Source organism: Anarrhichthys ocellatus, unplaced genomic scaffold (genome assembly GCF_004355925.1).
Source record: "Anarrhichthys ocellatus isolate YVR2014 unplaced genomic scaffold, GSC_Weel_1.0 scaffold5, whole genome shotgun sequence".
Taxonomy (NCBI): Eukaryota; Metazoa; Chordata; class Actinopteri; order Perciformes; family Anarhichadidae; genus Anarrhichthys; species Anarrhichthys ocellatus.
In genome coordinates, this window is record NW_022280035.1 from 6,050,094 (window position 1) to 6,072,730 (window position 22,637).

Sequence of the window (22,637 nt, forward strand, 5' to 3'; positions counted from 1 at the left end):
GCTTACTAAAACGAATATGCGATTATCATTTACATACGTTGTTGTTTTACAATTCGTCAACAATTTATAGACTAAAGATAAATCAAGAAAATTAAGTTATTTTTGTCACCTCGATCCCATCGAACATAAAGGCGGTTCATCAAGTATTCGGGTTTCAAAATGCCAACGGAAAAGTTTAGTTGCTACGAGAAGCGCCTCATCAATAAATGCATCGGAGTTAGTTGTCGGACATGAAATGAGTCGTGTAGACGGCCCTAATGGATGTTGAAATCGGCAAAGAGTTCTTGCCAGTCTTTGTGTGGGTTATGGCAGATAATGTGAGTTTATTATACACGTAGGCTATCGGGCTTAAAAGGCTCCGGCGGGATAGTAGTGAGCCGGCCTCTCTAATGGGCCCAGTGTAAGTGGCTATGCTGATTCATATACCGCCAGTGATCTCAGAGGCTTCTGTTGCTAGCATCTACATACAGAAACCTCTCCTGTTACATGTGTCCTCACCCAGTGTGCATGTTTGAACCTGCCAGTATGCACAGCTGTTGTGCAGCTTTTGCTTTCCCACACAATGAGGTTATAATGCTTTTTATGTCGATACGACAATGCATCCCCCTTCCTCTCAGAATGGAGGAATTACCAGGATTTAAATAAGTTCTTGAAATGAATTTAATGGAGAAAATAGCCACGTTGGAAACGACCCACACATACAGTGCGGAGCAGGAAGGAGAAGGGGGGGGGGGGGGGGGGGGGGGGGCGAAGGGAGCGCCTGAGTTCAGCTCATCAGCTGAGCTGCAGCGATTTCCCTTTGAGGATTGAGTTGTTATTGTTTTGAGTGAAAATACACACCTGTGACATTTGTGTTGTGGTAGTGTTTCCAGCTGCAGCTGTTTCAAGTTCCCCCCCTCTGTATACGCACCCTGGCCTCTTCACATAAAGGCACCCTTTCTATGGAACTAGGACACGCACTTTAAGAGAGTTGTAAGTCGTGATTTCTGGGATGTGGTGTGAGATGCTATTACGACTTCAGTGAGAACGTTGTGAATGATCCAAGGCTGGCATCTATAGGTCAAATATATTATACGTACAATATGCCCTCTAAGACGTCGTATGTCATGCATAAAGAAATATTAAGGCAGAGGGTTCTCAGATGTGATTTCTTTTTTTGTTTTGCTCTTCTCTTGTTTTATATCATTTTAAAATGAATACATACAGTTTTTGATCGTTAGTTGGACAAAACCAGACATTTGACATCCCTTCCCAAGCATTTTTTTCACTATTTCCTGACATTTTACAGTATAGACTAAACAATTCCTCGACCTAGATTAATACAAATATAATTGCTTGTTGCAACCGTAGATGGAGTGCACGGTGATTCTTTTATTCACCTCAATAAACAAGAGATACAATTACTTCGGTAACACAAAAGGTCATCGGTATCTTTGACAGATTTTCTGCCTCCAAGACGCTTTACATGTTCACTTGAATTACACAAATCACAGCAGACGAACAACTACTCATGCTGCCTCAGTCGTCGGTCAACGCCACAACAACAAGGTCCTCATCGCAGCGCAATCTGTGGATATCGGGGCATAAAGGGATTTTAAACATGCGCCGCCATTGAACTGCACGTGCGAAAGTGCAGGAGGCCTCATCATCGTCATCATCATCCCTCCATGGAAACCTGTTAATGATCTCGTGGTAGGACTTGATCCACATGCTCAGGCAAGCAGACTAATTAAACAAACACATGGCAATTAGACAGGGCTCCCATTAATGGAGAAGAAAAAGGCAATGATAACGCAGACTAATTTATTGCTGCACTAAATAAACAGACGGTGCTTGTTGTTGGTTTAAATAGTCTTCCAGTCTCTGTAGAACATTAATTTGTAGGCTAGTGAGGGTGACTGGTCGTTTTTTATATCGAAATTTTTCATATCGTAGAAGGGGCAATTTAAAGGGATATTTTGGCATTTTGGAAAGTCTACATATTTGCCATCTTGCCGAGAAGATAGATACTACTCTCATGTTGGTACGGCAATTATAAACACCAGCACCCTGCTAGCTTAGCTTAGCAGAAATAATGGAAACAGTCTGGTGACAAATTCAAATGCACTCACCTTATTTACAATTCAGGACTACAGACCAGGTGGCAACCTCCAGTGCGGAAGTGTCTTAAAACTTGCATTCATCTCTACGATGAAAGGATTGTTACTAACCAGTTAGCATAGCTTAGCACAAAACCTGGAAATGATTAGCAGCACCCCTGGAGCCCACTAATTTAAAAAAAAAAAAAGGAAGACATTTTACAGAGATTGTATGTGCTTTGGCTTGGACCATTATGCAAACCTTGGACAGAGCGAGGCTAGCTGTTTCCTCCTGTTTCCACTCTCTAAGCTAAGCTAAGTTAGCCTGCTGCTGGCAGTAGCTTCATACTAAGCGTACAGACACGTGAGTGGTGTCAATCTCATCATCTAACGCTCTGTAAGAAAGCAAATAAGTATATTTCCCAAAATGTCATCGTCTTTATTTTAGTATATGCCAGTTACTACGGCATGTTGGTTAGCGTTGTCTTGTGCTTGTCACGGCTGTAGATTGATGCAAATTGATGTAGCACGATGCTCAGTTACAGTTTTTGATCAGTTTTTGAAATTGCAATAAAGATATTTTTCTGTAATTGTTCAGCACTAATTAGTGAGAGTGTCAGGTGTTTGAACTAAATGAGGTGCTGTAGGTGTAATTATGAACCTGTGAGACGCTGGCCTCCCTGGCTATCTAGAGATGACAATCTATCAGAGGACCACACCACCGTCTGCAGTCGGGAATACAGAGTGGCTCTCGTGTTTAGTAGACGCACTCGGAGGAAATGCCAGGCGCCCAGAACTCAGTGACATTTCCTGCAGCTACCATCTTACCTACAGGGGCTTCAAGTTTCCCCGTTAACGCAAGTTACACATTCCCAAACGGCGTCGCCGACGTCTGCGTGGCTGGTGAACTCTCAGGGAATGACCCTGGGGTGGCTTCCTGTTTTGGCATAGTGCTCGCATACTGTACATAAGCAAGAAAAAACAACAAATGTGGGACCATTTCTAATGGTGATACAAAAAGAATGTGAGTGAAAGGGTTGTGGAGCAGACGGGCCCTGGGTGAGCGTGTCGCGGCCGTGTCTGCCAGCTCGTTTTTATTCTTCTCTTGTTCCCACTCGAGACTCCGACCCCGCTCAAGTTTCTTAAAGATTCGTATGGCTTAGCCGCTCAGCTGTTCTGTCGTGTTACATGCTTTATTAGAGGGTGTGTGTGTGTGTGTGTGTGTGTGTGTGTAACTTAAATGTAGTCAGTCATGCAGCCCATGCACAGCAGTTGAGGTCTGATCCGTCTGTGGGACTGAAGCTGTAGGAGAGGAACAGCTGTCTGCGGCGTCTCTAACTTTCTCTCTCCTTTTTCTTTGAGGGCGACTTCCTGCTGCTGCTTTATCTTTTCTATTCTTTGTATCGTTTCTTTTCTGGAGCAGTCTTATTTTGTGTCCTCTTCTCTCTGAGGAGGTACCAGCTGTATAGTGTTTTAGTGGTTGGCAGGATCCATGACCTAGTTAAACGTGGACCGGGAACAGGAAACGGAAGAGGAATGAATGGCTAATGGGAGCTCTACACACTGTTTTGCTGGGGCCCTTTTCTGGCCACACCTCTGCTTCTTCTTTGAATGGTTTCAAGCTTTTTTATTTTTTCCATATTGATGCAGCCACCCACTCCCTTTCCCCCCTAAATACTTGCTGTGTAAGTACCTTAAGGACAGAGAAATGGACTCTGGTAGACAGCTATGACTATGGAAGTGAGAGCTGTGAGACATTTGGTGCAGCTTTTTTGTTTTTCCTGATCTAATTAGGACAGCCTATTAGCAGAGGTGCCATTATTTGCTGTCCAGAAAAAGGATTTATTTACACTGCTGTTCTTCTTTTTATTAATAGTCTCCCGGCTGCTGTTGGCCTTTCAGGTGGTGGGAGTGCTTCCGAAGTGCCCCCTTTCTGCCCACTCTCTCACTCTGCATTGGTCATCCTCATTTGCCCCTGTAATAGCACTGTGATATTTATTTATTTATTTTGTGAAGTCTTTAACCAGTATTCCTGCGTCACATTCACAAAACACAGTGATGGGTCCTCCCACGGGTCCTGCGGACATTTGAAGGAAGACGGCAGGGTGATTTATTTGCTTCTCGCAAAACACCACCACAGCCGTCTGACATCCCCCTCCTCTCATCTTGGCAGGTGTAATGAGAGCGCTGGTCATGGACAGATGATGGACGTGGAGACGTCGTACTCGGACTTCATCAACTGTGATCGCACAGGCCGCAGGAACGCAGTACCCGACATCGCAGGTGAAGGGGAAGGGGAAGGGGAAAGAGAAGGAGCGGCCAGCACCAGTGAACTCACCAAAGATCTGGCAGAGATGGACCTGAAGGCTGCAGGTCAGTAAGCCCACATCTGAATACAGGTGTAACGCAGCGTGAGGCGTTTTTACACTGGTCCGTATGCGTTAGGCAGGCTTTATTCATTGTGATTGTGAGACTGTTTCAAAGTTGTTTAAAAGTAGTTTAACACCAGTCAGACAAAGTCAGCGTGTGACAATGTGTTCAGGCGGAGTTGATAATGAATCGGGCATACACGTGAGTGAGTTACAGTGGATTATTCAGTTATTGACCGTCACCACTACTGTCTACTAGCACTCTGGACTATACAAATGTACAAATACAAAACTATTCTCTTGTCATTTTGTTATGCTGGTTTTGCACACTACCCTCATTCACACTGATATTGCACATACTGTACATAATTGGTGTTTATACAGGTGTATAAACACCTGTATAAACACCTGTATGCATGTATGTATATATATATATATATATTTGGATATGTATGTATACGTAACTGTACTTGCATACTGTTTTATTCTGTGCTATATTTGTTGTATCTATTCTAATTTGAATATTGAATGTGTGTCTATGCATTTTCTGTGTGTAATGAGTACGAGACTACAGCCCAAAATATGTAATTTAAAAAATGATGCATTTCAAGCCTGAAAAAAATTAGCCACCCTAAAACCCAGGCTAACTCAGAGTTAAGACTCATGTCTCCATGGTTCAGTTACACCTGATACCAAATGGCACAAAATGACAAAAAAACGAGGACAACATGGCTCATAATTTGCTAACAATGTTGTAGTTATTATAAAGAAAGGGAAAAAAAGTCCATAGAGGCCGCTGTAACTCGTTGGAAACATCAAGCAGTGAGGATGTCGTCTGTCTTTTTAGTTTGCCATTTTGTTTAACGCGGTTGCCATGTTTTCTTGTTAGAATTTACCCAGAAGTCATGACAACTTCCTCCTCCTGAAGATGATGAAGAGCTAGACAGCTCCGTCTGTGTCTTAGTGCACCAAAATATTTAAATACAAACAGGTGGTACTGCTCAGCTTATGGTCTCCATGAGATTCCGTCGTTTGGCTTCGTTGCCTTAGTAGTGAGTCGTATAGGCAGCACAATGACTGATCGTCCTCGCTTCCTCCACTCTCAGCCGAGTGTCAAGTTGTCCCAGTCTGACCATTGTGTGTGACATTCTTGTTCTTGCCGACTTCCTTTTCATTCAAAGATAAGTTTCCCATGACACCCAATCTTACAGCTATAAATCTAACGCCAGTCAGCTGGGAAACATCAAGTCTGGAAGTAATCTCATATCATGCTTGGCACTGTATTGCGACAGGAAGTTGTAGTTCCTTCCTCTGAATTCTCTTTCTTTTTACTGGACCCTGAAGGCAGATTTATTGCCTGCTGTTTGGAATGCCAAACCACTTTTGAGCTTGATAATATAAACACATATATGACTGATTTAATTTTTTAATTATTATTTTTTTGCATATTGTTCCCTCCAGAAGGAGACCCGGGGGCCTCCCCAGCCCCTGAGGCAGAGGGCTCCACCAGCCAAGATGCCCAGGGAGGTGGAGGCCCATCCTAAACTCAGCCAGAGACCAAAGGGCGGCAGAGCCAAGAAGTGAAACGTAGAGAGTAGCGAATGTGGAGAGAAATGAAATGGAGAGTGTATATTGGTTGTCCGAACCGGACACGAGGACACCTTCGCTCACTGCCGGCCTGTTTGGAGCTTCAGAGGCCCAAATGTTCGCCTTTTCATTGGATCAGATTGTAACGTGCGGAGCAGAACTGACAATTTGAGATGCTGCTCTTTTGCTTCACTCTCTGTTAGTCATTTATATTCCTGACCGGACAAGAAAGCACACAGAAAACTTTGGATTTATGTCTGTGGAGATGAAGTGAGCTGAACAGAATTCATTTGTAACACTCAAAACATTGTTCCAGCCCAGGATGGAACTGTGTCACGGAGGGCGTTTTCATAATCATCTGTTTGTCATTTTCTTTCTATGTATGCGTGCGTCGTCATTTTTTAGTAACAAAATATAGTCGCCATTATACTGTCGTGTACGGACTTCATATTTATTGCTTAATGTTCAGTGATAACTTTGTGATAGCAAACTTTCTTTGTGTAATAAAATACTTATGAATTACTGTTACATTTGTATTTTATGTTTTTCGAGCGTGATTAGCTTTTCACAGGAGGCAATTGGCAGGATTCTGTCGAACACAGCAGGTATATGAGCTGTAGCGGTGCCAAGTCAGATGGGATTAATGAGTCTAGTTCGCTGAGTTGTTCCAGAGCCATAAATATTATTGAATGCAGCTTTTGTGTACATTATCGTGGCTGCAGGAAGTTAGTATTTACATTTCCACCGAGCATGTTCCCAGTGCTCCCATTTATTTCTTTACATGTAAAACGGGATCAGGACAGAGCAGTTTATCTGTAGAGCTGTAGTTTGTTGCAATTTCTCTTAGTGTCAGATTTAAGTTAATTCCCTATAATGAAAATACATATAAGTACTGGTTTATAAAAAGTACAGTAGTGTACTGTAGATTATCATCTTAAAGAAACAAGCTGACATGCACAAACATTTCATTATAGCCTTTATTATGTTGAAAGATACCTTTCATAACTGCCATAAATGTGTATAACTGGAAGTGCTCTTTTTAGGTAGTGAAATGGAAATGCAATGTTTTAAATAAATATATAGTTCAAAAGAATTGAGTAATAATGCCCAGTCGGTACACTGTGGTTTGTCCATTTAGGTGACTGTAGTGCGCCCCCTGGTGTATTAATGTGAGACTACACTTTTGGTATTGAGCCGTTTAACCTTTTGTTACGTGTTTAAGGCAGAAAGCACGTGTTTCTGACACTTGATTCAATTACTCCTCCCTTAAACAAAACTATGGATATTCACAGTACGCCATATTTACCCCGTAAGTAGCAAATCTTCAATCCTTTCCCCTCCGTTACATGCTGACAAAGTGTTCAAACTGAGTCATTGTGCATCAACAGCTTTCCTGATTCTGTTCATAACAGGATGTAAACGCAAGATGAAGAATGTATCCAGAGGTTTCATATAAACACAAAAACAATTTGCTTGCCCGTATTTTTAACACCTTGCAAAGCACCATGACATCCTCTGGAAACTGAGCTGTGAACTAAAGTATTAAAAGGTATCCAAGTACTTGGATGGAATACTGACAAGATGATGTACAAATATGTGAGGTGAAGGCAGCAGCCATATGATAAACGGCATATTTCAAATACTATTCTGTAGGTTTTATGTCTGGTTACAAATTAGGAAAAGACATTCCGCTGTGTCAGGTGGGTGAGATAAAGGTTTGTCCCTGGGTTAGGTCCCGCTTCCTCCTCAGACTTCTTCATCAGGTTTAAAAGGCAGTCGACCTGACCATCCCATACGCCTCGTACAGTCTGTGGACGAGCTCTTTCTTCTCCGTCTCAGGCAGGAAGCATGACTTTGCAGAACTGATGTTCTACGAGACACAAGAAGTCACTAAGGTGCATATTTAGTGTGCTTGAGTTCAATTTTAAGGACTAGTTCAGCAATTTGTGAAATGCGCTTATCCGCTGTCTTGCAAAGAGTGAGATGAGATGATTCATGCTGCTTGTACCAGCCAACGACCAGTTAGCTTAGCGTAGCCAGTCCAACCTTTCCCTTTAGTGCAAAAATACTCAGTTACAAGTAAAAGTACGAAAGTATTTACATCAAAATATACTAAAAGTACCAAAGGTAAAAGCACTGACAATTGTACTTTTCAGAATAATGTTTGTTATATTATATCCATTGATTCATTAATGTGTTCATCACTTATTGTAGACGCTGTAAATGTGGATCTGATTTTGTCATATTTAGATTACAATGAATAGGCCCTATTTTCTGGGTTACAGCATCACCCGGCACATAGTAACGTTATACGGCTAGTTTAATAAATAGCTAAAGTCAACGTCCGTTACTCCCACCTTAAAAAGTTGGAATAATTATTCTGGTGTTCGGGAAAACAATATTTTTTCTTTTAAGTGTGTTGCACGAACCATCCACATATCTGCCTCGAGAAATCTCAGACATAAAACTATGCGGTTTCTGGGTGAGTGTATGAACACGATGATTGGTGGTGAAATTGGTTGCGATGCAACGGGCACCGGTTCAAATCTTCCCTATATTGCACCAAATAGTTCAGGGCCAGCTCTGCTGACAAACAAGCTATAACATGGTATCTAGTGAGCTTTAGATGGGCTGGTGGACAGATATTGTTACATTTAAACAGAGACAGGCTAGCTGTTTCCTCCTCTATCATTCTTCTCATCTAACTCTTGGCAAGAAAGCAAATTAGAGTCCAACATGTAAAACTTTTTATTTAATGATCAATCCATGTGCACAATTCTTCACACACTGTGTAAAATAGGTTAATAATTGTAATTATTAATAGGATTTGAGGCTTTGGAGATTTTGTTCCTGCTTTAATTAGCAACTGATGAAGTTATTACCATGCACAGGGCATCTACACCCCGTGCTATGATTTCAAAATATATTCAAATGCCTTCGTCTTGTGAACCACTGCTGTAATTATTCATGCATTTGATCTCACCAGTCGTTTGAATTCCTCCTCTGTGAATCCCATGTATTTGTGCGCCGTGCTGTAGTCGAGGTGCAGGGTTGAGTTGAAGATCAGTGGGTCGTCTGTATTCAGGGAGTAGTTCGCTTTGTCCTTCCTGAACCTGCACGAAGAAAACGAGGAAATCCAAACCAAAAAATGAATTCAGCCCCCAATTCTACATTAATGCAGGTTAATAACAAGGCCGTCATGTACAATAAACACAGCTCACGTGATGACCGGATGCTTGGTGAAGTCTGGGTCACAGGCACCTGTCAGCTTACTGGAAACAGGACACACCTGCAATCCGAACAGCACAGGAAGCACTGAGAAACCTAATTACAGCAGTCTTTCTTCTTCCAGCTGTGATTCTGGAGGCTCCACTAGAGGTCAGCGTATCACTGTGCTCCTACTGGTGGGTATTGTAGTAATGCAGTCAGCTATGTTGCTATAATTACCTGATAAAATTATCCCACTCTGCAATGATCAAAATGATTCTTGCAGAAATCAATAACCTGTGGTGTGATGGTGATAATTCCTCACCTCAAAGTGCATGTTCTGAGCCAGCAGGTTTTTGTACAGAACTTGGTCTTCCAGGGTTCTGTAACCGTGTCCAACCCGTTCAGCTTTCAGCACTTCTACCGCCTAAAGTATAAAGACGGGTCAAGAGGCGAAAGGTTATAAACCACAAAAACAATCCTCCATGTTGCACATGTCAGCAGAATTTGCAGGCTATTTCTAGAGTTGCACTTCCATCTGTTGTGGCATAGCTGATGAGCTGTCACTTTCAGGGAAGGCGTTAGAGTGGCCACTTATTTAGGCAGTAAGACGTACTGTAGCTTTTCACTAAAGCAGTTTAAATACAGCTGCTGAGATGGACACAAAGAGTGAAAAATGTTGTCGCAGTTATGCATCTACACATGTATTCGTATGTGTTTGTGTAGCCCTTTGTGCAGTTGTTGTCCAGTCCACTTTCAGACACTCCCAATCTGCTCCTTCGCCAACTTAAACCTTCAACTGGCCAACGTCTTGTTTCTTTTGGATCTCTGCATGCTATAGCTGGTTTACTAATTTATATTGTTTGTGCGTGACTTCATTGTTTTGTTTAGTTCCTGAGAGAATTCAGTTCTCATATGACACCCTGTTCAGAAATGTCTCACGTCATTGTTGAATGGCTTACCTCCTTCACTACGGACGGGGGGCCCACTTCTCCTGCGTGAACTGTCCTGTGGATCCCACAGCGCACCGCTTCCTGTCAACAAAATCAATCACAAACATCTGGCTTTCACATCTGCAGCTCTGCAGCACCTAGCGAGGCGCGGTTTATCATTTAGACAGTTTTATTTGTGCACACTTGCTTTGTTTCGGATGGAAAAGGATGTTCTTTACTGGGAACTACAATTAAATGCACAATGGCATTGACATTTTTACAGTATGTGCACTTTGTCATCTGCTTTCATTTTAGCATTCTTAACCTTGGATACACTAAGTGTGGCTTGCTTAATCTGCAGGTATCTAGCGGTCATGTAGCTATGAAGATTACCCTCAATATTAGCGTGGACTCTGCTCAGTGAGTTCTGCTTCTTGTTAATAATTGAAGTATGAAAATGACACATACAAAATCATAAACTGGTATGCATACAACATGAGGAAAGTAAACTGTACTTGAATAAGTCGTACAAACAAACTCGCATGAAATTTCATACACACACGTGCCAACCTGCATGCACACATACAATCCTGAATTAAAGATGGTTGTAAAAAGCCTTTCAATAAAAAATACATTTCAAGAGACTATTTGAAAGAGGATTGATTTTGCAGAGTTAGTACAGTACAGTTTAATTATGGACAAATCATTTGAATGGTATGACGGCCTTATTGATGCTTGATTGGTAAAGAGCTAATCAACAAAATATGTGCAACCTTTGCAAATCCTATACTTTCAACTGGATTATTTTGATTTTATGGTCATCTTGTGAATTATTGATCAATAATTTCAGGCAGGGAGTGTATGAAAATATTTTACACTTTCGTACCCACAAACTATTGAAAGCCACCCACTGGATGACTTTGGTATGTTTGACATCTTAATAATGAGTGACTTAGAGGCAACAGACTCATAGATGAAGAATTTACATTTTGTTTACTGTCCACCTTTGCACCTCTACACTATTACTACATCAACATGCTTCACACATACAGAAATGTGTGATAATAAATTCAACACAGCAAATAAGCAGTAACTGTCAGATGACTATAAGGACACTTCTAGTATATACTACCTCCACTAGTCATTCTCATATTACACTGAAAAATATATTTAAAAAATAAACTGTCCCTGTGTAGTCGAGTCCAACCATCCATGCAATCAATTTCAGGTAAGATTTGCGCTACGTCCAGCATTGTAACGTTTTACCTGATTAATCTACCGCATTCGTTATGGTCTGACAGGCAAAATTGATTACTCACTGTGGTCCTCTTTGAATTAATCAATAAATGCTGGCTGAAAACCAAATTGGATTTTTCGTCGGTTCTTAAGAGATTGATTTGTGAGTATTAGGTTATACTTCGGTACTGTGTTGGTTACAGATAACGACATTGGAGTCCACATCAATTTGAGACGATTTTCTGACAGTGAAAAGTAAAAGAGTTTGTCAGCCGAAACACCAGAACCCACCTCAAACCTACAAATCCAGATCAGCAGGTTGGCCACCTGCAATCTAAACCAGTATGGCAGTACAGGATGACAATAGATACTGTATGTAGACACAGTAGGGCGTGCACCTATTCTGCTGGTTAGCAGGCTTAGCAGGCTGTTTAGCAGGCTGTAGCTCAGTGGGGAGAGCAGGTCGTCTTTTAACCACAAGGGTTGGCGGTTGGATCCCTGGCTCCTATTGTCTGTATGTCAAAGTGTCCTTGGGTGAGACACTGAACCCTAAGTTGCTCCCTGGGGACTTTACAGCAGCCCATTGCTCCTACAACACTTAGAATTGGTTAAATGCACAGGTCAAATTCCACGTATATACTTGTACTGTAGCAACAAAACCAAGCCTCCAAGTCTTTCTAAGGATTCCTGAAAGTTTTTGGGGCGATAAACCGCAGCCATATTTCCATCAGCCTGCAGCATGTGGGAACACGAAGTGGACTCTGTGACTATGAAATGTTTTTACAACTTCAAAATGATGCAATATGCTGGCAATAAAAAGGATGTCCACTGTGCTATAATGCTAAAGTAAGCAGTCTATTTATGTATTCTGTCTGCAATTTTCCTTCAGCAATCACACTTCTTGTTAAACTGTTAAAAACGTGTGTCGTTTACGTTAGCCACCTCTGTGTCAGGTCTTCACCATGCCCTTATCTATGAGATTTAAAAAACAAAAAAATGAATAATCCAAATTTACAGAATAACAATTTAATTTAGTTTCCTCCAGAGAAATAAAATGCTAAGATATGGGCCAACTGTATATATTCTTTAAAAGGTTATCTTACAATCAAGGAGGCCTCGTGACCCCCCTTTGAAGCTTTGGCGACAGGTTGGGAACCCAGTGGTTTAGCTGATCTTGGTTATAATTATTACCATTATTGCTGTTGTTGGTATACAAGTTATTGTTATGTGTGTAAGGCTGTGATTAAAGTAAGCAAAACACGGCAAAGCCAGCACCATTTTTAATCCCCCTCCTGCTTTGACTGTCTGTTGGTTGTTTCAGCCCACTCACCTCATAAGCATTCCTGTGCTCTGGATTGGCTTCACAGTTGAGTGATTCATCGCCTGCCAGATCGATGGCAACCACACCGTCATGGTGATATTTCTTACACAGCTCCACCACATCCATGGACCAGCCTGGAGAATTTATAACACACATTATATTATGACACATTTTGGTCCTGCCAACTCAAAAAAACACACGCACGCACGCACGCACGCACGCACACACACACACACACACACACACACACACACACACACACACACACACACACACACACACACACACACACACACACACACACACACACACACACACACACACACACACACACACACACACACACACACACACACACACACACAGACGTGATGAAATGTGATGATACAGTTGAAGCACCATGCTACATCCTTCTGTATCACTCTACAGCTATGATGAGCACAAGACAACGTTAACCAAGCTGCTGGCTGACAGTAACCGGGACTACTTCTTAAAGGAATAGTTCAACAGTTTAGGAAATGTGCTCATTTGCTTTGTTTCCGATAATTAGACGAGAGGATTGATATCACTCCCATGTCTGTACTGTAGCCTAAATATGAAGCTACCAGCAGCCGCCGACTAGCTTAGCTTATCTTAATGTTTTGATTTAGTTACTTTTCAGGCAAGTTGTTTTCCCCTTGTTTCCAGTCTTTATGCTAAGCCAAGCTAACTGTCACCTGGCGGTAATTTCACATGTACTTACAGACACGAGAGTGGTATCAGTGTTCTTATCTTCTTGCAAACAAGCATAAATATTCCTTTAATTTGCTGCATCACATGTTGACTTTTCTTACTGTATGAAAACATAACCTACTTTTACAATGTAAATGTCCCAGATCATCATACAGTATTCATAATCAGAACACAATATAAGGCAGCATACTGCAGTTAGACATACATAGTTTGACATACACAAGTCAAACATACTACAGTTATAACACAAGTCTAACTGCATACTGTTATGCAACAGCTTGTATAAGATGAGGTTTCCCTTAAATAGCCCTTTGTTTTCACATGTATAATGACAAAATCAGATGTCCTCCATATGTTCAGGAAGTCTCCTACGTTAAGATGCCATCGCTCTGTAACTAGTTTGTGTAAGAGATGCATTGTAAAATACAGAAGGACAGATATGAATTGCATTTGGCTGTAGGGCAACACAGGAAACAGCTGCATAAATGGAGCAGAGCAGATTTGCAGCAACCTTCTCCCTTTAGTCACTGCTGCTGCCGCTGAGATGGCAACTGCTGATGTTACCACCACGATTTGTACTGGTACAGCTTGTAGACTGTACACAGTGATCGACACAGCTGCTGTAATTGATATTTACCACTACTGCTCCAGCTACCACTAGTACAACGATTCCAAATAGTTGTACCGTTGTGTGAAAACAGACTTTTCCTGAGCTAGTGAAGGCAATATTGGTCTGTTGATTTTCGGTCCACCCCTTCGGTCTAAACTGAAATATCTCAGCAAGTATTGGCTGGGTTCCCATAACATTTTGTACAAACATTACTGGTCCCCAGAGAATGAATCCTATTGACTTTGGATCACGCCCTGACTTTTCCTCTAATGTCACCAGCTGATTGATATTTTTGTCTTTTACTATTGGAAGCACTGAAATCAAATTTAATACAGATGTTCATGTTCCTCTCAGGATAAATCCTAACGACGTTGGTGACCCCCTAATTTTTCTTTTGTGTCATCATCAGGTCAAAGTTGTAAATTGTCCAATACTTTGGTTTATAGACAAATACCTGCAAAACTAATGACATTCCCACCAGCCTCAGCTGTACTTTCTGTTTAGCGCTAATTCGCAAATGTTAGCATGCTAACAAACTAAACTAAAATGGTGAACATGGTAAAAACAACACCTGCTCAATATCAGCATGTTTGCATTGTCATTATAAGCTTACAACTTTTCTGTTTCTCTGTCTTTCTTTTTGTCGAGCTCATTAATTGATAAGAATAACCGAGGCAGAGCTTTAAGAAAAGACAAAAGACAGTCCAGAGAGGAACCTTATCTCACAAGGTTGTTTTGGGGCGACAGGAGCATGAACAGTTCATTACTTGGCATGTGGCGCATGCAGCATAGAATGGACCTGGCTTTGATATTGAAGGCCCTCTCCCCCTCGCTGAGGCCCTCGTTAACCAGGTGCACCACCTCGTCTGGGCTCAGGTCACCTCTGAGTGAAGAAAATACAGAAACATGCAACGAGTGAAAGTGAATACATCCCTGCCTTTAAGCAACACCAACACCAGGTTTCCTCAAAGACTTACTCTTTCTGGTTCCACGGTATTGGATCCACTTTAGTGTTAGCCAGAAAATGCGGGCTGTATCTGACCTCCACATAAATCACTCCCTCCTTGGCTTTGTCCTCAACGAATTCATAGGCTATCCTCTTTATGGCCTCTCTGTCTCCACTGTAAGAGAACAAAGGAAAACACGACATGAGTAACATTGCTCTTTGACTCTGACAATCTCTTATCTCAGTCGTAGCGTACAAATAAAACCACTAGCCACTGTTAATCAATCATCTATGGTGGCTTTCAAAATTAGCAATATAAATATTTATTGATATAACTGATTTTATTTAAATACCTCACGTCTATTCTAGGATTAAGAAGAGTGTAGTGGAAAAAACATCTGCAAGGGACTGTATGAAAATGATTTTTGGGGTGAGCAGGAGAGATTCTTTAAAATATTTCTAATCCTAGATTCAATTTTATTTCAGTATTCCCCTTTGAGAAATATTAAAAATTGTAAATGACATCTGAAAGACAGCGTTTGTGTTTGGTGAGGGTCATAACTGTGTGTTTGGCCATAACAACCTTGTATTATTTTTCTCCTCAAAATCAACTAGTAGACTCAGTTTTGAGAAATAGACTGAATAGGTCTTACTAGTTATTGTTGCTTGATTGTTGCTTTAGCGCTCCACAGAGTGCGTCATTTTACACTACAGCAGTTTCGACCCTCCGCTTTAACTGCAGCACAGCAGGAAGCAGAACAACTGTAAAGTAAAATGTGCCGTATAAAGTTACCATTAACAACATTTTCTACAAAATGGTGAACTTAGAAGAAACAAATCAACTGGTATTGTTTGTTGGAGCTGCAACAATCGTCAGTCTGAAAATGAATCAGCAACTATTCTGTCAATTGAAGAATAATTCAAGTACATTTTTCAAGCAAAAATGGAAACCATTGCCTTGCTCTTCTTTGTACATGTGAAGAGTTGGTTGGTTGTGTATAGATATGTATATATATATATATATATATAACGCTGGGGTGAGCTTCAAATATTTATGAAGTTTGTATACAGTCCTTGGCCATTTGCTTATCACATTTTACACACATGATTGTGCTGCACAACATAATGTGCTGTGACAGTATTAGAAGAACCACAGCTCCACGTTCATCATTACTTTAGACTCAGTTGCACACTTTCTGGCCCACATCACATGACGAACAACAACACAGCTTCCAGCATTTACACAGGTCTGAATGTGTTGTTCTCCAGCATCCTCTCAGTAACCCCCCCCCCCCCCCCCACCCCCCCCCCCCCCCCCCTCCAAACACTCACCACCACCAAGCTCATACAACAATTCTGCATGAGCTAAACTCAGCTAGCAAGTTCCCCATGCTGTTGAAGCCGCACTGCACACAAGGCTTTCAAGAGCCTTGATACAAGAGGGTCCATTCAGGACAACTGTGCGCTGCAGTCCCGTCATTGTTGAAAGCTTTCACGGCTGTCGAGCGACTGAAAGACTTTATTTGGTCTTTTCTTAACAGTTCAACTGTCACTGGAGGACTAAATATAAGACTCCGGAAAGGGTTCCCAAACAACTTTACCCTCCTCTTAGTTTAGTTGCCAAGTTGACACTTGATCTCAATATTGATGTCTTCCTGTTCTGCATGTCCGGCATTTAGAATCCCCACCCCGATCCAACACAAACCAGACTACACACTCTGGTTGCGTCATAATTGTATAACACAAGTGCACATGCGTGATAACAGACTGCCCGGACGTTGACCCTCATCGAAGAACATCGTGGAGTAACATTCCTGTGACAGCAATAAGGCGGACCCTGACTCTTAATCACTCAAAGTTTTGCTCTTTGCACTCCCTTTCACCTGCTCAGCAAAGAAAACACCGTTGGCAATTATGTAACTGAATCGTAAAGGAGACATGTGAGCACTTACGCAACCACGTGCATGTATTCAGCAAACTTTCCCAGGAACGTGGTGAGGGTGGCAGGCTGTTGGACGATAATGATCTGCGTCATCTCCTCCACGGTATTTGCTGGCAGAGGGATGCCGCGTCTCCTGGAAAGAGGAGAGGGGGAAAAAGGAACAGTTCAGGGACAGTGTTGCATTTTCAATTTCATTTGAATACCAATATTTACGAGTCAAAGCTGATCTAATCTATGTTTTTTACATTACCAATGTGTCGGCCGTGTTATGTGAAAGGTGTCGCTCATAGTGGCAAACCCAAAGAGAATTATCCCCGACTGAACCTCAGTTAACCCTGAGCTCTATCGAACATTTCAGCATCTTTCAGCTCATTGTTCTGCTTCTATGGGCCAACAATTTAATATTTTGGTTCGCTCTCAGTAGCGTCATGTTCAGCTGGGAGCTTGTTTTTTTGCATAAACCCGACACACTAACTGCTCAGCACCAAACAGCAGACAGACACAGTTCAACTAGGTGGTGAACATAGTGAAGCATCTTTAGCAGCTAAAGAGAGAGGTGTTTTCCTCAGAAGTTTGTGGAGACCAAAACAGAGATAGAAGAGAGTGAACATGTGACTTCCTTTCATCGGGAGGACAAAAACACGACCCCAAACTAATGCTAATGTCTCTGTTGGGTTTGTACATAGGCAACTGTTTGCTAACCTGTTCGCCATATGTACTCACATAAGATCTGATAACAGTTAATCATTTTTAAACATTACCACATTTTGAAGGATTCTTTAATTTTGGTTATCCGTGAAATGTGACCAAGATATGTTCTGAGCACATTTTGCAGTCGCTAAAACAAACGTGTCCACCTCTTTGGTGAATACAACTTTGTTATGTTAACAATATTTCAAACATATCTTTTGCATTTATGTAATGCAATTTCTTGTTATTTATAGACCAATATAAGTGAATATAAACACCTGTTTGTGTGATTTATTAGTGGTGCTCTTTTTTACTTTTCGGTATGTTTAATCAAAAGAACTGTATGACGTATTTTCTTATTTCTTAACTTACTTGGCAACATCAAGAATAGTCTGCACCCTGATGGCTCCATCGAGGTGCACATGCAGCTCAACCTGCGGATGAGAAAGATACGCAATAATAAATGATCAATTAAAACAAATTATCTTCAAACAGATGGGCGTTGCCATATATCCAAGCCTCGCTGTACACTAGGGGTAAGATACCCAGTAGTGTTACAAAAACAGAGCAGCCAGAGAGCGCAGTGATGTTGGTGTTGCAGTTCAGCGTTTTGACTGCAGCCCAACAAGTGGTTAAAAGGCCAGCAAAGGGTCAAAGAAGATGAAATGTTCTGGCTTTCCTTCAAGCGCTGACAGCAGTGATTTATTGTGGCAGATGACACCGATACTCTATGCTCCTCCTTCAACAACATGAGGCCTAATCTTTGCTCATCAGTCAGGGTGAGGTTTAATTAAAGAAGTTCTGACAGCATACATTTCATTTCTCTTTCTGGTTGGGAGCAATGACGAAGAAGAAAACGAGTATGTTAATGTCAAAAAACTGAATAAAACCAGTAATCAGTGAAAATGTTGGATCTATAAAGTTTAAGAAAGCAGTCAATGAGCCTTCTAATGACCCCAGTTAAGCTCCATCCAGCTGTTTAAGGTCTTAACTTCACCCATGGGGATTTTTTATTGTTATTAATATTCTAGAAGAGGATATAAAAAGGGGTGTGGTCATTGGTGGAATATTCTCTATTTCATGAAAATGGGTGGAAACACAGTAAATACGGACCACAACAGGAGGAGTTAAATAAGGTATACAAGTAAATGCCTGAATAGAATTCAGTGTGCTGCTCCATGGACTAGCCCTCGGTTTGCTGTATTATTCTTGATACACAGTAAATCTATAATTGCATTGAACTCTACTGGATCCGTTGTATTTCTTCAACGTTAAAACGAGTATCAATAATATTGAAAAGTATTGATGTTTTGGAGGACAACTGCTTGTCAAGGTTGAAGGTTTTTACAATTAACTTCGGTCTTTGTTGTTATTTGGTAACACTAATAAATAAGCGTGCTCCTAAAAAGAAGCAAGTACAAATTGACTTTGTGCAAGTAGATTCTTTACTTGCACAACTGGACGAGTGAAAAAAAACATTAACGTTGAACCCTACATCAGCCATCAGCTTTTAATAAAACAAACATTTCTTGTGCGTTACGATTTAAGATAAAATAATGAATCTATTTGTCAGAGGACAGAGAATTAATCTGCAACTATTTAGATGATTGATGAATAGTTGGGTCTTCTTTTAAGTAAAAACTCCAACATCCTCTATTTCCATATTTACAGATGTGAAGACTTGCTGAAGACATTTGAAGACACCACCTTGGACTTGTAGAGATCATTAGAACTTCGGTGGTGAACTTTCGTTCACAGTTTTCTGATAAAGTGGTGGCCAAATGATTGATTAATAAATCAAGACAGTACCCTGTGATAACCTGTTAATAGATAATAAAATAAGCACCAATTATGACCAACTGCTGTTCAAACCTGCTTCCTTATTGCCTTGCTACTTAGATAGAACATAAAAACATGTACACGTTGTCCAGCTGTGTCCAGCTGTGTGGTGAAACCAAAACTAAAAAGATCTTGAAATCAAATGTTTACAACAAGAAGAAATGTGTGTTACTGAAACTGCTTGAGTGTGTCTTTTGTTTACATCTATTCTCTTCCCTTAAAAGCCTGGTGTGGTGTAGCGTGCAAATTATTCCAGTACTCACAGAACTTCCCTTAGTACATTGTGGTTAGTTATATAGATAAGAGATTAAGATATTATACTGATTGCCACTAAACACAGTGAATGAGAAGCACAGCCCTGAAGTCCAGTTGTGACGCAACATTTTAGCTTCTGTGTTTATTTATCATTGATAATCATTTAAACCAGAACAGAAACTCAATTAGCTGATTGACAAAAAATGTATTGTCAACTATTTTTATAATCGATCAAGTCATTTTCCAACCACAAATACAAAAGATTCTTTAGTTCTCAGCTGGCTTGCTGTGTAGGATTGAGTGGCATCTAGCAGATTGCAACATATTGAATATATTTAATGCATTAAAACATATTTAATTTCAGGTCATTATACACTAATGTAAACATAGTTGTGAACATATTATTCCATTTCTGCCCATGAAACCGTACACACTGGTGCTTTGATAACATTCAACTGATCCAGCTGTAGCAGAGGGTAAGTCTGAACCGCAACAGAAACTCACTGAAATAAAAAAAGTTGATTGGTCGATTGCCAGAAAATAAATTGCCAACTATTTTCTTTATCGAACAATGATTACGGTCGTTTCTTTTAAGCAAAAATAGCAAATATACGGTGGTTCCATTCTCTCAGTTGCAAGGATTTGCTACTTTCCTGTTTGATATTACTGTTAACATACTTTTGTCTTTTTTGAGATTTGAAGATGTCAGATGTGGATTTTATAAATAAAAAAAAATGTGATGGTCATTTTTTACTGTTTGTTGACAATAAATTGAGAAAATAATGAATCAATGATGAAATAATTGCATTATTACTTACTACACACTGTCCTAACCCAGCTACTATACTGTGACTACTGTACTGTCTGCATATGAAGCATGGATGGTGAACTGGCGGTTGCTGCAACAGACAATGACGCTACCAGTGGTATCATTTCAACCAGAGCAAATTCATATTTAACCTATCATCAAGCAGCCTTCACTCTAACAAGGCCTCTGCTTTTACAAGTTATGGTATGTGCTGTATGTGTGTATGTGTCATTTCCTTTCTTGTTATCAACTGTCAGCAGATCAGGTGCATGCCCAGTCAAGACTCCAAAGGGCACCAGTGTGTATACATTTCCTGCACGTGTGCCAGATGTGCATGTGAAACCATAGCTGAGAATGAAAGGTCCATATTTCACTTTAAGGCTTTGTTATGCAAGCGAGCCGTCTCTATACCAGCCAACAAAAGAACTACTGTGACGAAAACAGGAAAATACATGTTTGTGTTTCTATTGCAGTGAAGAGTTGCTCACATGAATAAGGGGAACCCCTTCATCCCACCTGCATGCATTAACGCAGAATGACATCGACTACAAGGCAAGCTGTTAAAAAGCGGATCCAAGTTCGGATATTAGCTTCATTTCTTTGCTCCGTGGAAGTGTAAAAAAAATATTACACTGTTTATAATAACCAGACAAAAAGAGTGGGAATTTGGTCAGTGGAAAATATATCTGTAAAAAGTTATTTTCACCACCGCGGTGCTTGTAATTTAAAGCCGGGTCATCACATGTCAAAGTGTAAGCGGTGAAATGTTCTTTCGTATTTCACTCCGGGTAAGAGACAGACACACACACACAGTCACCCCAATACACACAGACAGACACTCACTCATACACCGGTAGCGGTATATCATGTTTTTTTTTGTATTTTCTTTCTTTCTTCAAGTATTTCACCAGCTTTCCATTGAAATGCCATTGGTTAATACTGCCCTGTGCCACCGGCTGATAACGTACCTTTGGCTTGTTGAATACCACTTGTTCGGACGAGAGCTCGGCCATCACGGTAAAAAGCCTGCGGCTGCCGGTGTGTCTGCTGGTGCACAGAGAGCCGAGGACTGGAGAGCCGAAGCCTGTCGCTGCTCGTCTGGCTATTATATGCATGACTGCGGGACACGCCTTCCTATTATCAAGGGGCAAAAAAGCAGCAGCCCCCGAGTGCATTGGTGCTACTGTACAAACATCCTGAGAGGCTGTAACAGAGCTGCAGGTTCAGTTTTTTGCACCAACACATGTAGACTGTAGAAGGATTAAGGGCTCTGTGTATGGCAGCAGCTTTGAACCCATGTGATACCAGCTTTACCGCTGGTCTAATTGATATATTTATGTCCAGCCGGATACCGCGCTTTAATTTCATTTAATTAATTTCACTGTTGAGCTTTCTGTTGTTATTATTGCCTTGCTTTTGCTGCTTTGTCCGTCAAAGCACTTTATAAAGTCTGTTTGTAAAGGTGCTATATGAATAAAGTTATTATTATTATGGATCTACAATTGCAAAATGCAACATCCTGTTATTTTTGGTACACTGCATTTATGTATTGGGACATTCTAAATCTTTTTCTAGTATAGTCTACTAAATATTATGGTATTGGAATGCAAAGATAGATTTTATATAAGAAGTGGACGTAGTCACTGTGACGTAGCCATTGGTTTGTGGACTTCCGTTTTGGAGCCCCTAATTCGGTAGTTTGGTTGTCGCCATCTTGTTTTTTACAACCAGAAGGGATGGCTTCTCATGAACGGAAACATGTTATGAAAGGGTTAAAGCGCTAAAATGAAAACATGGACAACTCAGAGACCGGACAACACTGTGGTAGCATTAATCCCAAATTAGCCACGTCCTAAAGCATACCCTGCTTCTTTGTGTATTCTACTCTAAATGGAACCATTATTTACTAAATGAACATCATGCTGTAGTGAAGAATACTTAATGTAATTTTAATCTTAATTTTAAACTAATGTTTAAAATGTTTACTAAGGTGATAAATTAAGTTAGAAGTATAGGGTCATTTTCTCATAGACTTCGATACATTAGGACCTCTTTTTGCAGTAGAGAGAATGCAGGTTTAGGGCA

At 40.8% G+C, this 22,637-nt stretch overlaps 2 protein-coding genes across 4 annotated transcripts in view; one reads left to right on the forward strand and one right to left on the reverse strand.

The window, feature by feature from the left end:
- The window catches only part of pkig (protein kinase (cAMP-dependent, catalytic) inhibitor gamma), a 26,863-nt gene extending 15,596 nt beyond the window's left edge, over positions 1-11,267 (forward strand). For all 3 annotated transcript variants that reach the window (XM_031844809.1, XM_031844810.1, XM_031844812.1), the window contains 2 exons: positions 4,252-4,451; positions 5,909-11,267. In XM_031844809.1, coding sequence (XP_031700669.1) covers positions 4,252-4,451; positions 5,909-5,991 — 283 coding nt within the window. In that variant the 3' untranslated portion in view covers positions 5,992-11,267. The remainder of the gene's footprint in view (positions 1-4,251; positions 4,452-5,908) is intronic.
- Positions 6,998-21,667, reverse strand: ada (adenosine deaminase). Its single transcript, XM_031844808.1, has 11 exons — positions 21,521-21,667; positions 18,023-18,084; positions 16,971-17,093; positions 15,050-15,193; positions 14,840-14,955; positions 12,740-12,864; positions 10,204-10,275; positions 9,567-9,668; positions 9,256-9,323; positions 9,018-9,147; positions 6,998-7,904 (listed from the first exon to the last, which is right to left on the reverse strand). The coding sequence occupies exons 1-11, from the start codon at positions 21,665-21,667 to the stop codon at positions 7,800-7,802; spliced, it is 1,194 nt and encodes a 397-aa protein (XP_031700668.1). The 3' UTR covers positions 6,998-7,799.
- Positions 21,668-22,637: the final 970 nt, after the last annotated feature.

Bases quoted from the DNA above. Each gene is read 5' to 3' on its own strand.
- ada (XM_031844808.1), bottom strand. From the start codon at position 21,667: ATGCATATAATAGCCAGACGAGCAGCGACAGGCTTCGGCTCTCCAGTC. The intron at 15,194-16,970 runs GTAAGTGCTCAC...GTTCTCTTACAG, and splicing joins GAATACATGCACGTGGTTGC to TGGAGACAGAGAGGCCATAA. The intron at 9,669-10,203 runs GTAAGCCATTCA...TTTATACTTTAG, and splicing joins CCCCGTCCGTAGTGAAGGAG to GCGGTAGAAGTGCTGAAAGC.